This window comes from Tachypleus tridentatus, chromosome 4 (genome assembly GCF_004210375.1).
Source record: "Tachypleus tridentatus isolate NWPU-2018 chromosome 4, ASM421037v1, whole genome shotgun sequence".
Taxonomy (NCBI): domain Eukaryota; kingdom Metazoa; phylum Arthropoda; class Merostomata; order Xiphosura; family Limulidae; genus Tachypleus; species Tachypleus tridentatus.
In genome coordinates this window covers 64,535,359-64,551,009 of record NC_134828.1, presented here as the reverse complement: position 1 = coordinate 64,551,009, position 15,651 = coordinate 64,535,359, and the positions used below count along the sequence as shown (strand labels likewise).

At 35.0% G+C, this 15,651-nt stretch overlaps 1 protein-coding gene across 3 annotated transcripts in view; it reads right to left on the bottom strand.

The window, feature by feature from the left end:
* LOC143249294 (uncharacterized) overlaps positions 1-15,651 on the bottom strand; it is a 45,898-nt gene that overhangs the window by 18,910 nt on the left and 11,337 nt on the right. For 2 of the 3 annotated variants that reach the window (XM_076498869.1, XM_076498871.1), the window contains exons 2-4: positions 5,137-5,305; positions 4,311-4,724; positions 1,225-1,433 (exon numbers count right to left, since the gene is read on the bottom strand). In XM_076498869.1, the coding sequence (XP_076354984.1) occupies positions 1,225-1,433; positions 4,311-4,724; positions 5,137-5,305 (792 nt within the window). The remainder of the gene's footprint in view (positions 1-1,224; positions 1,434-4,310; positions 4,725-5,136; positions 5,306-15,651) is intronic. The other variant, XM_076498870.1, reaches the window with a different exon arrangement.

The following is a 15,651-nucleotide window of genomic DNA, read 5'->3' as shown; positions in this document are numbered from 1 at the left end:
GTCTTAATACTTGTCAATGGGGGCTAAATGTACAAGATATGTAAAGTGTGATTTCAAAATGGATACGTTAAACAAGACATCATCATAGCATACTCTGTCTCTCTTTTTCGTTTTCTATTCACCTCACTACAAGTTTCTGTTGGAATGAAAAAAGGACGGGTCAAGTTTGCCCTAATGGCGTTTGTTGAACATCTTTACATATTTATACAACTTGGATCTTCTTCCTTTGTGTAATTATCAAACCTTTATATGATTGATTCTCTCACTGTAACTTAATTGCTTTTACATGCAAAGCTTTTATCAGATATCAACTTGTTCTAAGATAAAATTTTCCTCAATACAAAGCTTGAGGTTAATTTTATTATTATTTTCAATATAGAACTTTTAGAAAGTTATAGACGTATTTACCAATCGAAATTTGGCTGAAAAGCATTTAACTAAGTTAAATTAACTAGGATTTTTAATGATTAAGTAACCTATTTTAATTTAGAAAAGTATTAGGAGGTCCTGATGAATTGTGCTGCCATCTATCCGACAATATTATTACTACGTTTAACAGTCTTAAAGTGTTATATAAATAATTATATTTGTCACCAGATATCCAGATATCAGTATTATTAAGTCTTCACAACGCAGCCTTATAGAGTGTTGAAACAACAAAGAAATGTTATCAGTTTAATAACTAAAGTACACCCTACAATGTTGATCCAGTCACAATCTCTATTTCATATACGGTTACATGCTAATATCTGTTCATTGCTATCTTTGTTTTCCTTGTTCACCAAAAGAACGTTACTTTTACCATTTTTTACTGATTGTTCATCTTAATTTACAATATATCAAGTTGCTAATTTGCTGGTGTTGTTAAAATGTTTACATCTATTCAGAAACATATAAACATAAAGCATCTTGAGCATCTGTGTAAAAACACGATCCGTACATATACTTGCAGTAAATGTTTTTCCTCAGATGTATGTGTCCTCATACATACATATTTTTTCTTTATGTTCACTAGCCTTAAGATTTTGGCCAGCAGTGTATATTTCAGGAGTAAAACGAATTTTTATTTTAATTAATAGTTATTGTAAATAATTCCCTTATTGGCAAAATTATACATAAAATGTTATTATAGAGCAGGCATTAAATTAAACAATTTAAAAATTAAATATTAACATACTGAAATATAATTCCAATATTTTGAAATAACCTAAAAAAAATGCTTACTTCGACGTTGCTCAACGTAGCTAACTTTCGTTTTGGTCCCTCGAGTTTCACCATGTAAAGATCTGTTGCTGGTGGAATTTCAGAACGTGCAGCAGAGGCTGTAGATTCCGACTCGTCCAGATAAGCAACAGATGGATTCACTGACGACGTGGGTCGGAGAGAAGGGGTAGACTTCACGGAAAAAATATCTACGTTGGAGGTAGATTTATCTACGCAATACAAAGTTGATCAAAGCACCAAATCAATAACCGCATATTTAATTAAAGTAATTAGATATTTTAATAGAACAGGACGAATTTGCATCAAATTACTTTGAATTTTCAAATGACTATTGTATGGAAGGTACAATTATTTTGTCTAAACATAGATGGCGCACATATAGCTAAAAATGTTAACTTTTCGAATCTACCTAAATTCTATTTTACCTGATATTTGTACCCTAATTAGTAGTTCTTTTTATATTTACGTTCAAGTCAATTAAAAATAACTTATACATTTGTAGTTATTGTTTATCATATAAAAATACAATAAATTGTCTTACCTAAATGAAACAACTGCATTTTTTTCTTCTTTGCAAATATTGAATTTTATCGTATTTCATTAGTAAAAGAAATCCGTGTGATTATTACGTGAATATTTGAAATTAAAATTATTGATCACAGGGATTTCTGGAATTGCTGTAGCGTGTAATGTTGCTATGAAAACATACTTTTCATATACATACCAGGGCTGTTCAGAAAATACGCGGACTGTTTGAATTGCGCGGCTCCACTTGGTTCCAGGGGAATCCGCTTGGTGTCGCTAGGTTCGCACAGATCAGCTGATTACGACGCCATTTCCCGATTGCAGATATCTTCATTTGCGTATTAGCTACGCGGTTTTAAGTGAAGTTCGATTTTTTTCGTTTGGCGGATTTCAGAATGAATGACCTGAAGGAGCAACGACTTGCTGTGAAATTGTGTGTTAAACTTGGAAAATCTGCGACTGAAACTTTTGCTATGCTTAACACGGCTTACGGTGATGTTGCTATGAAGCGTACGGCATGTTTCAAGTGGCATGAACGTTTTAAGGATGGTCGACAGTCCATTGAAGATGATGAGCGTCCTGGACGTCCTTCCACGTCAACTGACGACCCACACGTCGACAAAATCAACACCCTGGTGCGGGCAAATCGACGTCTGACTGTCAGGGAGCTTGCTGAAGAGTGTGGGATATCAGTTGGATCTTGATACGAGATTTTGACCGAAAAATTGAAGATGCACCGCGTTGCTGCGAAATTCGGCCCTCAGAACTCGTGAGGTTTTGGCCAAACACTCGATCACTGTTCTTCCCCACCCCACCCCCACCCCCCTACTCACCTGACCTTGCTCCTTGCGATTTTTTCTTGTTCCCCAAACTCAAAAGACCCTTGAAAGGAAGAAGATTTGAAGATTTAAGACGATTCCCGAGATTAAGGCAAATGCGACGAAGGAGCTGGAGGACATGACAAAAGAAGCGTACCAGGACTGTTTCAACAAGTGGAAACACCGTTGGGATACGTGTGTGCGTTGGGGAGGAGAGTACTTTGAAGGGGTCCCATACCTCTAACTTCTAAATAAAGTACATTTTGTTTTATGACGTCAGTCCGCGTATTTTTTGAACAGACCTCGTATGCGTCACTGTTGAGAAGATATGTAAAGTGTGATTTCAAAATGGATACGTTAAACAAGACATCATCATGGCTAAGCGTGTTAAGACGTGCGACTCGTAATCTGAGGGTTGCGGGTTCGCATCCCCGTCGTGCCAAACATGCTCGCCCTTTCAGACGTGGGGCGTTATAATGTGACGGTCAATCCCACTATTCGTTGGTAAAAGAGTACCCAAGAGTTGGCGGTTGGTGGTGATGACTAGGTGCCTTCCCTCTTGTCTTACATTGCAAAATTAGGGACGGTTAGTGCAGATAGCTCTCGTGTAGCTTTGCGCGAAATTCAAAAACAAACAAACAAACAAAACTGTCGAGAAGAGAAATTTCATTCAGTATTTCTATGTTATTTGTTACTGAATTATTTGAAGTACCTATATAAAAGGTCATAATGTCTCGTAGTTTGTAAAAACATTATTGCGTGAATTATGAGATGGATATTATATAGCTGATGTTATGAATATGTGCACATATATTTGCCTACTTCTCAGAATATGTAACAAAGTCATTAGGAAAAATTATGAGATACAATGATAGTTTACCTTACAGAAAATTTTACTAGTAATTTAATAAAGGCATACACTGTCTTCTGAGGAGGCTTTACTGGTTTGTCTGGATTGAAACATAGAGCGGCTATCAATACAAAAACAGAAGATCCGATCTGACATGAACAGAGATTTACATTTTATGATAATACAGATTCATGATATAATGACTAATGTGTTTATTTATGTGAACAATTATGACAAAGATTCCTTACGCGGTATAATAATCAAAAAGGCCGCGACGTTGAGGAACAGGTAAAACCAGTTCACATCTATTCTTACAGTCAGACTGTTTAGTGTATTAATACAATGAACGTAATTCAGTTATAAACAAAAGTGAAAGGAATAAATTAGTGAAATCATTAAACTGTAAAAATCTTTTATTACCAGCAGCGTTCTTTTGAAAAACAATGGCTAAAAACCCTTTAACAGGTGATGACTAAAGCAATTCATTTACATGTTGTACTCTCGTTTACAGCACGCTTGAGGATTAAGTTATTAGTGTATCATACACCTAGCAACAACAACAGAAAAGGTCTTTACCCTATCTTTATATTTCTGGCAACTTAATAGTTATTTCTAGAAAACTAAATATAAAAAAAAACACTTTCAACGGCTCAATAGCGATTTTTAAAAAAGCAATGTTAAAATATGCAAGTTTACGATGTTACAATACTTTTTGCACCAAAATATTGTTTATAATGATGTATATAAAACAAACTAACATAATGAGCCTACAGTTTGTTAATTAAAATTTAATCTGGGGAGTCTAGCTGCTTGTGGGATTTTATTTATGGCTGTTGTTATTATTTCGAACATTTCGCATATATTTATATAATTATAGATTATCATAAACCTACCTGATATATTGCTATCAAGAGACATTTCCCGTGATGATGGTTTTATGGGTGGCTCGCCAGTGACCGAAAATCTTTTAGATTGTCCGACAGAGGGCGATACTGAAACAATGGAATCGATGTCACTCACACTTTGCGTATTTATTACCCTGGTGGGCATTATCGAAAGACCAGGCGGTTTAGTATTGAGCAACATGGCTGAATTCTGATTAGGGTGTATAGCAAATGTCGTCTTTTCATGAACTAGCATTTCTCGGTTAGCACCATCTCCAAACGCTCGACCTTCGACCTCTTCAGCAATAATATCTTTTTTTGGTAAAATGCCCCCAGTTCCCTGGCGGTCCAACTGGCTAGCGATATTTTCTTGTACTTTGAATTTCGGAGTTCCTAAAGTATCTGATTCTGCGGCTTGATCTGCTGAGAAAAACATCGCAATACTTACAAAAACAATACAATATATAATATAATTTACACAGTTTAAAAACAGTTGTTTTTGCTTTATATATTTATATTTTTGAAAACCTCTTTTTAATGGTGGTGGTATATGCATTACAACGAACTGTTTAAAACAACACAGTTTCAAACATTCAAAATCACACACTTGATTTTGAATTTCTGTTAAACCATTTTTTGATGTCGTTTTTACTTGTGATAAATAAAGCAGAAACTTTTTTTTAACGTGTTAAGATGGTGTAGTGTTTACTGCATCTAAACTTATTTAAATATTTTAACATTCCCCTTGGTGTTAGCGAAACTAAGTCTACAAAATCAAACTTATTCAAAAGCTGTTTTCGTGGTAAGTTAACGATAAAAATTAAAAATTCCTTACCACCTAGCGTGAAATACAGAATAAGTAAAGCTACGGCCACAGACCCTACCACCACCAAAGAACAGAAGAAAAGCTTGAGAGAATCAACACAATATGGCTTTCGGCAAAGTCTGTCTCGGTACTTCGGGTAAGAGGTGTCTGGGTCTAGCGGCAAAGTACACATGCTTTGCTGAAAAATACAAAAACAAAATTATCGTCATTTACGCGCAATTCATAAATGCATATTATTGTATAATATTCCATTTAATATTTATATTACAGTAACTAACCCTGGATATTCGAACATAAAAAATATGTATCATGCATTATTGAAACCGAAAGTACTGTCATAAAATAGTAAAAAAGTTATGATACTTGAACTGGGTGCATAATGAAGTAATATCAACTTAAGGAATTCGAGATTAATGTTTTTATTACATATCTTATTAAAAAAATTCGAAAGGGACGGCAGGCAGCACAATAATTAATAGAGTGTAATTTAAAAAGTGTGTGTACATTTTATTCTATATTCTTTAAGATACCAGACGCTCCAGACAGTTAGGCCTCAGGCCTGAACGTTGCGGATGTAACATTCTTAATGTTCTTATAAAAACACCTTTGATTATAGAGATGTTATAAACGTATACGGCCGTGTTGTACCAAGCTATACCTAAAGGTTCTTGAACTGTAAGTGACTGGGCAGACAGATATACAGTCGACCTCGTCCTTCAGCGGGCCTACCAGCCAACACCTGGTGCAGGCAGTAATGTCATAACCAGAGTTTTAGCTCTCCCGCAAAACTTGTGATCCAAGTTCCAGCCCTGTGTTGAGTAGCTTGCTTTCTCGTGACTCTAAAACTGTGCACATTTATATACATAATAAATTTCTGTCATTCGCAATGCAATAATCAATTCACTGAGAGAACTCATACAAAGGTGAGAAGTTTTCATTTTTGCTGAAAAAGATGAAAATGAATGGAAAGTTGGGTGATAACAATTCATAATAGATTATATGTGTTGATTATTAGTTCAATAACAGTTACAAGTCACGAAATATAACATAGACTTTAAAATTAAATGCTGTTTCCGATATCGAACCATGAGGATTAGTAAGGTAATATTAGACTTGAAGTGACAGAAACATTCTCACACGCTACACATTATCTCCTGAGCACTGAATACAAGTCTGATGGAAGATGTGTGCAGAGGCTGAATATTAAATTACACTTTGTGATATTCTTACTTTCGCCGACGTTTTTGAACGAAGTAACTGTGACATAATTTAACATAAGCATTTCGTACGTTTAGAAATGTTTTGATTTCGCAAACTATGCTATTCTTTATCTTTCAGTTTCTTTGTGAGATGGGGAGAAGAAATGAAAATTTCTAGCCGCAGCATAGCAACTCATAGAATGACTCTCTGAGTTTGTTTTTAATACAAACTTTTAGCTCGTAGCTCCACTTTTTGATTGACTTAAGATCTGTAGAGAATTTATTATTATATATTTATTTTAATAACTATGTATGTTTCAGTTTAATTTACATTTAGAAATGTGTGTAAGTTATATTGTTAAATGTGAATTGCGAAAGTCTCGCCTATTCTCTACATTTGTAGAAGATTGTTTTAAGAAAGCACTAGCGTATCTTCGATTATTGTTTCCAACTGAATTTTCGAGAACCTCACCACCATAAAAGTTTATAAATCGACACGCCAAAAGACACTTTATTATTGTTAGTTTGCTACAGTTAGTATACAAAAGACCTCGCAAAATGTAACTGTGATAAATGCTCAACAATCGGGAAGGTACAGATATTTAACGAGGAACGTTTATAAATTTCGAAAATTACAAACCGTTCACTTCTGTGAATTAACTCTGGACGTTAGTTTCTACGAAGACATTAAATATGTCTTCGTTTGTAAAAAACTCATGTGTGAGCAGCAAGAGATAGCTAGGCACCCATTAAATGAACTGTACCGATATTAGCTCGAAGTTCATTTGCTCATCGTGAACCGTTGATAAAATATTCAGATTTAAACCAGATAGGAGATTCAATATTTTTTGCAACTTTGTAAAACCTTTATATATAACTGATTATTTATAATAACTATTTTTAATAACCGTTACCATAAATTTTGCTGTTTGCACATTAAAATATAGGGTTAAAAAACTGTGTGTATATCAATCATAAATTTGATATATACCGACATTCAATTAACGTTTAAATTAAAATTTCAGGTTATTTGAAATCATAATACGTAACATAATAAATTAGAAAGTCGTCTGAGATAAATTATAATAAACTCTTCAAAAAAAGAAACGCAAAAGGGATATTTTTGTTATTTTAAAGAGAAATATATGTAATAACGTTACAAGCTCAGAGTATATGATGTTACACGTGTTAAGGCACTGATTGTCAGACCAAAATGACAATAAAAGTTGTGCACTTTGAAAACGGAGGAAAACATCAGATTTTTCGCCAAAATGCATGCGTGTCTAATAAATTTGTTTCAGAGATCTGCATGTTCTGCAAGTGCAACATGTGCAAAATCCCTATAAAAGTGACGGGTTCTCGGTTTCCATAGCTCAGTGTTAAGCCATCGACACGCAATACAGTTACGCCAAGCCTGACTGAAGCACAACGCAACAACGCCATTGGTCCCTTGGAAGCAGGCGAATCTCGATCAGATGTTACCAGAGCTGTGAATGTTCACCCAAGCACCATCACAAGGCCATGGAATCGTCACCAACAACATGGATCAACTCGTGACCGTCCACGATCTGGCAGACCTCGTGTGACCACACCCGCACAAGATCGCAACATCCGGTTACGTCACCTTCGGGATAGGACCACCACTGCGACGTCTACTGCCTCAACCATAACAGGGCTGCGTAGGATTTCCGATCAGACCGTACGCAACCATCGACGAGATTCTTAGGCTCCATATGCAACCCATCATGGTGAAGGTCAACGACGTTTTTCAACATGACAACGCCCATCCTCACACAGCCCGACTCACCACTGTCTTCTTGAGACACCACAATATCAACGTTCTTCCCTGGCCCTCCAGATCACCAGATTTAAACCGCATCAAACATCTTTGGGACGAGTTGGACCGACGTCTGCGACGGCGACAACCTCAACTGCAGACTCTACCTCAGCTTGCAGCAGCTTTGCAGGCTGAGTGGACAGCCATTCCGCAGGATGTGATTCGTCATCTCATTGCTTCCATGGGCAGGAGATGCCAAGCAGTTATTGATGCTCACGGGGAGCATACTCGTTATTGACGTTGAGTGACGTTAAACTTCACCTAGTAAGCGTGGACTTCGCCTTTGCAGACTTTGGATGTTCAGCAGTGAATGTGCAAAGTTTCACACATGTCATACAGAACTACCCGGAATAAACTTGTTAACAATTTGTCTCATATTTTGCCTTTTGCGTTTCTTTTTTTGAAGAGTATATGTAACACACCTAATTACATCTACATCTATTGAGGATTCCCTCTTGATTTTCAAGTAAAAACCTTGAGCTCATAGCTTCATCTCTCGACCGATTTGAAATCGAATCACAGTCACTTGTTTCAGTTATTTTTCTATTATGGAAGGCAGATTCCACGAGTGCCAAAGATATCAATACATTGTTTCATCAAGCAGTTTTACAAAGCGGACAATCAACAACACGATAGATTTTCAATGTCCAGCACAAGATATAAGAAATGTTTTGAAAATTTGATTACCTTAGGTAAAAAACACCTGCAAAGGTTGTTGCTTTCGTATCACATCTTTGTTATAATTGTATGTAATAATGTACATTGATAATTGAAAACAAAATTATCATATGTAATAGTAGTGTTGTGTTGCCTAACGCATGGCAAAGTGGGTTAAGGCGTGCGACTCGTAATCTGAGGGTCGCGAGTTCGCATCCCGGTCGCGCCAAACATGCTCGCCCTTTCAGCCGTGGGGGCGTTATAATGTTACGGTCAATCCCACTATTCGTTGGTAAAAGAGTAGCCCAAGAGTTGGCGGTGGGTGGTGATGACTAGCTGCCTTCCTTCTAGTCTTACACTGCTAAATTAGGGACGGCTAGCGCTAATAGCCCTCGAGTAGCTTTGTGCGAAATTCAAAAACAAACAAACAAATACCTAACGCATGAATGTAATTATAACTAAAACATCAAAAGAATTTGGTCTTTTCTGTAAGTCTCAGTAACGATTTTCACGGTTTCGCAATTCATAAGCGCGAGAAAAATAACAACAGGCTGATATTCCAGTGTTTTCTTTTATATATGTACGCAATACTTGCGCTTACTAAAATATCAATTATTAGCCTAATTGATTTAGTAGTACTGTCAGAGGAAACCACCCTCTATTTACAAACTATAGAAATCTTAAACACCATGTTTGTGAAGTTAGAATTTTCCTGAGGAAATACAGCTGCCCATTAGACAAGGCTGTGGATTCGAATCTCATACGATCTAAATTTCACTTATTCAGAAAAGAACATCGATTCTTGGTAGCTAAGCCAAATAACGTTGATATTAAATATACAAATAACTGGATGTTTTGTTTGTAAAATGGAATTTACTTACCAGAATCCTTCAGTGAACAACGTGCAACCCGCCTTAAGAACTTGTATTTGCGGGTACATATGCTATTTATACAACATATAATAATCCTTTAACTAGTAAAACTGAAATATTCAACTTCGTTTACGAAAATGAATTACTGCGTATTTGTGGGATATGCGATAAAAGTTTGTCATATGATACAAAGAATTAACCAACAGGTATAACCTCCTTTAAATACACACTTTATCTGATAAAAATTACTTTCATAATTTACTATTTATATAAGACGTATTCTTGTTAGATATGGCATGCATGAAATAGTAAAGAAATAAGAGGATTCTGAAATACTCGTGGAATTCAAAGCAAGTGGTGAAAGAAGATAATGAAAGGCCGATATATACACAACGCAATACAATAAATGTAATTATTTTACTACTTATCATCTTACATTAAAATTTATTGCAACACAGTCAATGAACGTTTATTCGTATCAAGTAATTTGTCTTCGAAACGGTAAAAAAATATTAATAAATAAAACATCTTTTATTGTTGGCTTAAAACTAAAAAACAACTGGAAGGTAGAGACGTGAACAGCCGTCAGTTAGGGTCTGTTTAACCTAACTTGTTCACTTTTTTATGCGTCTCGAAAGGTTTAGTGACGTTCAACCACCACGACCTAAGCTAACCGATTGGATCATCGTCGTCACAGGTATGTGTATCTACGTATACCAAAACCATACATACACTGTTGATAAAAGTGATTAATAAAATGAAACAAATATTTATCCAAGCAGGATAAATAAGTTTAAATCTTCGTAAAGTGCTGCAATGATCTTTGTTAAGCTAAACAAGGGCTAGTTGTACTAGTCGTCTCCAATTTTTGAACTGATACTTTTTAAAAATAGTTTACAATACAAGAAGCTGCTAAGTGGTGTAGCTGTAATGCACCATGTACACAAAACGATGTTGTTTTTTTAAACATGAAGTTCGTTAAGTATTATCATAAAATATAAACAAAAATCAAGAAAATAGCATTGCAAATAGTACTCGAAATACGATGTGTGTTTTGTGTATATTTTTCATTATAGCAAAGCTACACTGGGCTATCTGCTGTATCCACAGAGGGGAATGGAACCACTGATTTTAGCTTTGTAAATCCATAGATTTACCGCTGTCTCAGCGCGGGAAGGGGCTCGAAATACGAATATTATATTAATTTACACAATAATCTACCTCAATAAAACCTACATCATTGGAATGAAAGGTCGATTAGCCATTATCTGTCCGTCATCAATGCTCAAATCGAAGATGTTCTGCTGGTCTGAAATCGTGTGCAGTTCAGTATGAAAAACAATATATATTTTACACATGACAGTTAACAAGCTGCTATAAATACAAAAAAAAAATTAACTGTTCACTTGATGCAAATGCTTCATAAAAATGAATAGCAACTAATTAAAAAAATATAAGTGAAGAGACGATGACCGGGAACAGTTAATACAGCATTCTTTTTTTATTGAAATAACATTTTACTTCAAAGGGCTTACGACTGACAAGTTTTCTTTTTCTTCTTCACTTCCTTGCTGTTCGTAGCTAACTAACATTCATTTATTTTTTTAAGGCCTAATTACTATGTCTAGCAGCAATCATCGTTTTCCATTACGTTTTTGTGGACGAATATTTTAAAACTTATGTTTCAAGAGAGAAAGAGATTCTTACGATAAGTCAAACAAAAATCCATCTGTCTAAAAGATATCATCAAAATCATCAAACGTTGAAATAGTTAGTTAATAAAAACACTTGCGCGAGAAGAATCGATAGGAATTATCGACAAGTTTCATGTTTGAATTTGCCAAAAATGTCTTTAACTTTAAAGAATGAACGAGTCTTCAATGATGCTATCAGCGACGAAACGTAAGGAGTTACAAAATTATTTCCTTTAGTAATCCCGAAATTATTGTTATTTTAACAATATTTCTGTCACAAATACTTTGAGGCACAGCCATCCAAACGTAGGCTTAATCTTCATAAGGTTAAACATAATTTATAAAACGTTAATAGAAACTTTGAACGGCGTTTTCGTAATAGTTTAGGAAAAGAAACGGAGGTAGTGATAAGCCCAAAGGCCTAATCAAAGAAACGCTTATAAGATGATTACGCGTAGACAATACTTAAAAGTAATTTTCCCCATTCTTCTAGGGCGTGGCCTAGTGATTAACATGCCAGACTAGAAATCCGATAGTACAAGGTTGGTGTCCCTTTACCGCACAACCGTGTTCCACACTTCAAGGCTTTGAGTAGATTATAAAGTGGGTGGTGATGACTAGCTGCCTTCCCTCTAGACTTGCATTGCTAAATTAGGGACGGCTAACGCGGATAGCCCTCGAGTAGCTTTTTGCGAAATTCAAAACAAACCAAACCCTCACGTGGAATTTTTAACGAACTAATAATACCTGTTTTTCTTTTAAATGTGAATAGCAGTCTGTTGGATTATTATTCTCAGTATCTCAACTGCGGTTAATAACTTTAAGCAATTTAATAACTAAGTATTCATTTATCCTCAAAACAACTTTTAGTGTGCTTTTTTCACAAGATTATTTACTCAACAAAAAAAAAAAGAACAAAAACAACTACGAATCCTCTCTTCCAGACGGCTCTCTAAAATACACTTCAAATTAACTTAAGTAAACGGATATTAAAAACATTAGAAATATGATTTGGAAAAGAAGTGACTGTTCAAAATCTAGATAATAAAATTTATACCGCGATTAGTATATTATAAGCAAACCTACTGTGGAACAGAATCAGCGAACTCTTACCTCAAAATTATTGACGATAATAACATATTCAAAAACTTATACACCACATGTTACTGTCGAAATATTCAGGCTTCCTCACGTTTGCTACCTTAGTCCTCTAATACTCAGTAAACGATATCGAATAAAACCTTTAATATCTAAGCAATAATTATATACATGGTCTTACTCGTATATTTTTTTCATTAGCATAAATCAGTCATGTTTGTAGCAGCCAACCAAACTATTTTAGGTTTTGCAGCTTTAACAACTGAGTTTTTTCTTTGTAGCCACTTGGATTTATGAAAGCATTAGAAGTAGTATCTTGACTACAGAACAACATTGCACAATATTTGTTTACGAGCACACAGATTCTAACCGATTTGAATAGACTGTCGTACTATTTGGTGTTTCGCAGGTCACATGAATTTTTAATAGAAAAATCTAAAGCTTGAGTTAATACAGAATGAAAGAGAAAAAGTCATCTCCCCCCCCTCTAGTAACATCCAAATTTGGAGCTCAGAACAGAAACTGGTAACGAGATAGCTTATAAGAACTTTTAATCAAAAAGCATTTCTCCAATAAATGATGATTAATGATTATTCTTTCCTCTTTACAAGAGTAACAGAATGTAACACTTACCAGAAAATATATACGTAACATTTTACACACATCTTTATTAATTTCCTAAATAAAAATTGTGCATAATTCATTTTAATAGTCAAAAATACCAGCAAAAAAAACAACAACGAACTACAACCTCTCACACTGTACTGCAAATATATAATATAGTTATTAGTGAAATTTCACGAGGTCAACGTTCTTTTAAGGAAAAAAATACAAAACATCTAGGTAGTCGCAAACTCTCTAAGTCTACTATCTTTTAGTACTGAAACAGCTTGAGGCATCTGATCAAGATGAAGATGAGGCCACGTTTGGTGGGTCTATCAGCAGCTTTCTGATTGGTTAACATAAATACATACAATCCAACCCTTCTATTAACGTCGGCATACAGTAATAAAAGAGTTGAATGCTTGGGCTTATATCAATGAAGCGTGGAAACGAAAGGCCTGGGGATTCGGTTATCCATATTTCAAAGAACAAAAGTAAACTCCAAGCTCAAGGAAGAATGACTAAGCAGTCATAACAACGACTAGTAGGTCTTGAAATCATTGCAGAAGAAACTGTTTAAAAACTCATACATACATGTTATGTGATAAGAGAATATTTATTTTTATTAAGATTACAGTAACTGGTTATTACAATAAGAATACAATATTATATTTTGTATATGGGCACCAGTATAAATATCTTAATGGAAATATAATAAATAATCATAGCTTTATTAACTAAACAGAAGTGTAATAATAATTTTGGTCAGTTTTCTTTAAAATAGTTGTGAATAAACAGTCTCCTTGAACCAGAGAGTATATTCAATTCGATTGTTTGGTAAACCGTTTACAACTGCTTTGTGTAATTTCCTGTGTTACGTTAATAACAAAAATTGCATTTCACATATTTTGACGGCACTGTATTATCAGCAAAAATATTTTGGTCTCAGTGTAACGAATGCATCCAGCACATTGACACGCCCAACTCCGCGAAGTGGCTGCGGGAATTTTTTATCAATTGGATGCCACCGGTCCTTGTCATTAACTGAGTGCGAGAAAAAACCGCAACCGAAACGAAGGCTTTTTGACAGTTGTAATTTCTATAAGAAGTGTCAAATGGGAGACATTTAGTTAATTTCAAAACAATTTATTTGACAAGATACAATAAAATTATGCATGTATATAATATCAACATGAATAAATATACGTATTTATATAAACTGAACAACATCAAATATGTATTCAAACACGACCCGGTGGTTAGGGCGCTTGCTTCACAATCTGCCCGTCACGGGTTCATATCTCCATCACCTAACGTATGTTGCCACTTCAGCCGTTGGGGCGTTATTATGTTACAATAAATCCCTTTATTCATTGATAAAAGAATAGCCCAAAGAGTTGGCGGTGTTCACTAGTTAGCTGCTTTTCCTCTATAGAGTCTATCATTGCTAGAGCAGATAGACCTCGTGTAGCTTTTCGAATTTTTCTCTTTACGAGTTTTTCGTTTGAAATATTTCTTTCAAGCAGTCGACGTTTTCTTCATGAAATTCCTTCATAAAAAGAAACATTTTTGTTTCTCTTTGAATTAAAGTGTTTTTTTTCTTCAAATTAACCGTTCTGCAAATACAATTGTTTGTTTGTTTTTGAATTTCGCTGTTCCAAATTTAGCAGTGTAAACCTAGAGAGAAAGCAGCTAGTCATCACCACCCATCGCCAACTCTTGGGCTACTCTTTTACCAGCGAATAGTGAAATTGACTGTAACATTATAACGCCATCGCGGCTGAAAGGGCGAGCATGTTTGGTGCGACGGGGAGTCAAACACCCTAATCACCTGGCCATACCAAGCCCTCGAAACCTATAAATGTTCCTGGTTGAATATCTGAAGTTCCCGATTAATAAGCGTTAATCACAGTTACAGCTTTTGAAGTTCATAGTGTACCAACTGTAGCAAATTAAAAAAAAAAAAACTGTCTCTTGGAGGGTTGATTGGTTAAATTTACAATAGTACATCCATCACAATTTGCAGTAGTGCTTTACCAGTTGACTCGCTCCTTCCTTCTTGCCTTAACACTGCTAAATTAGGGACGGCTAATGTAGATAGCCCTCGTATAGCTTTGTGTGAATTTTAAAAACCGTTTAACTTGAGCGGATTAACATCGCACATTAGTATTTTTATGAAGACATTATATAATTTAACTGTAAAAAACTCACGTGTCATCAGCGAAGAGCTAGCTAGCTCCCCCATAAAGTGAGTTGTACCGTTATCAACTTGAAATTATTTCACTCATCGTGAATCCTCGATAAGATATCAAGGAAGTTTCGGATCAGATGGAAGACTGAATATTGTTTATAAGTTATAAAACTTTTGTATATAAATCATTATTTGTAATAACCGTTATCATAAATCGCATTATTGTTTGTATATCAAAATATACGTGTATTAAGAAAACTGTGTGTATCAATGTTGTTGGCAAATATAAAGTGGAAACATATCGACATTTATTTAACTTCTAAATATAAGTTACAATTTAACTTAGTTTTTGGCTGTATGAAACCGTAATACG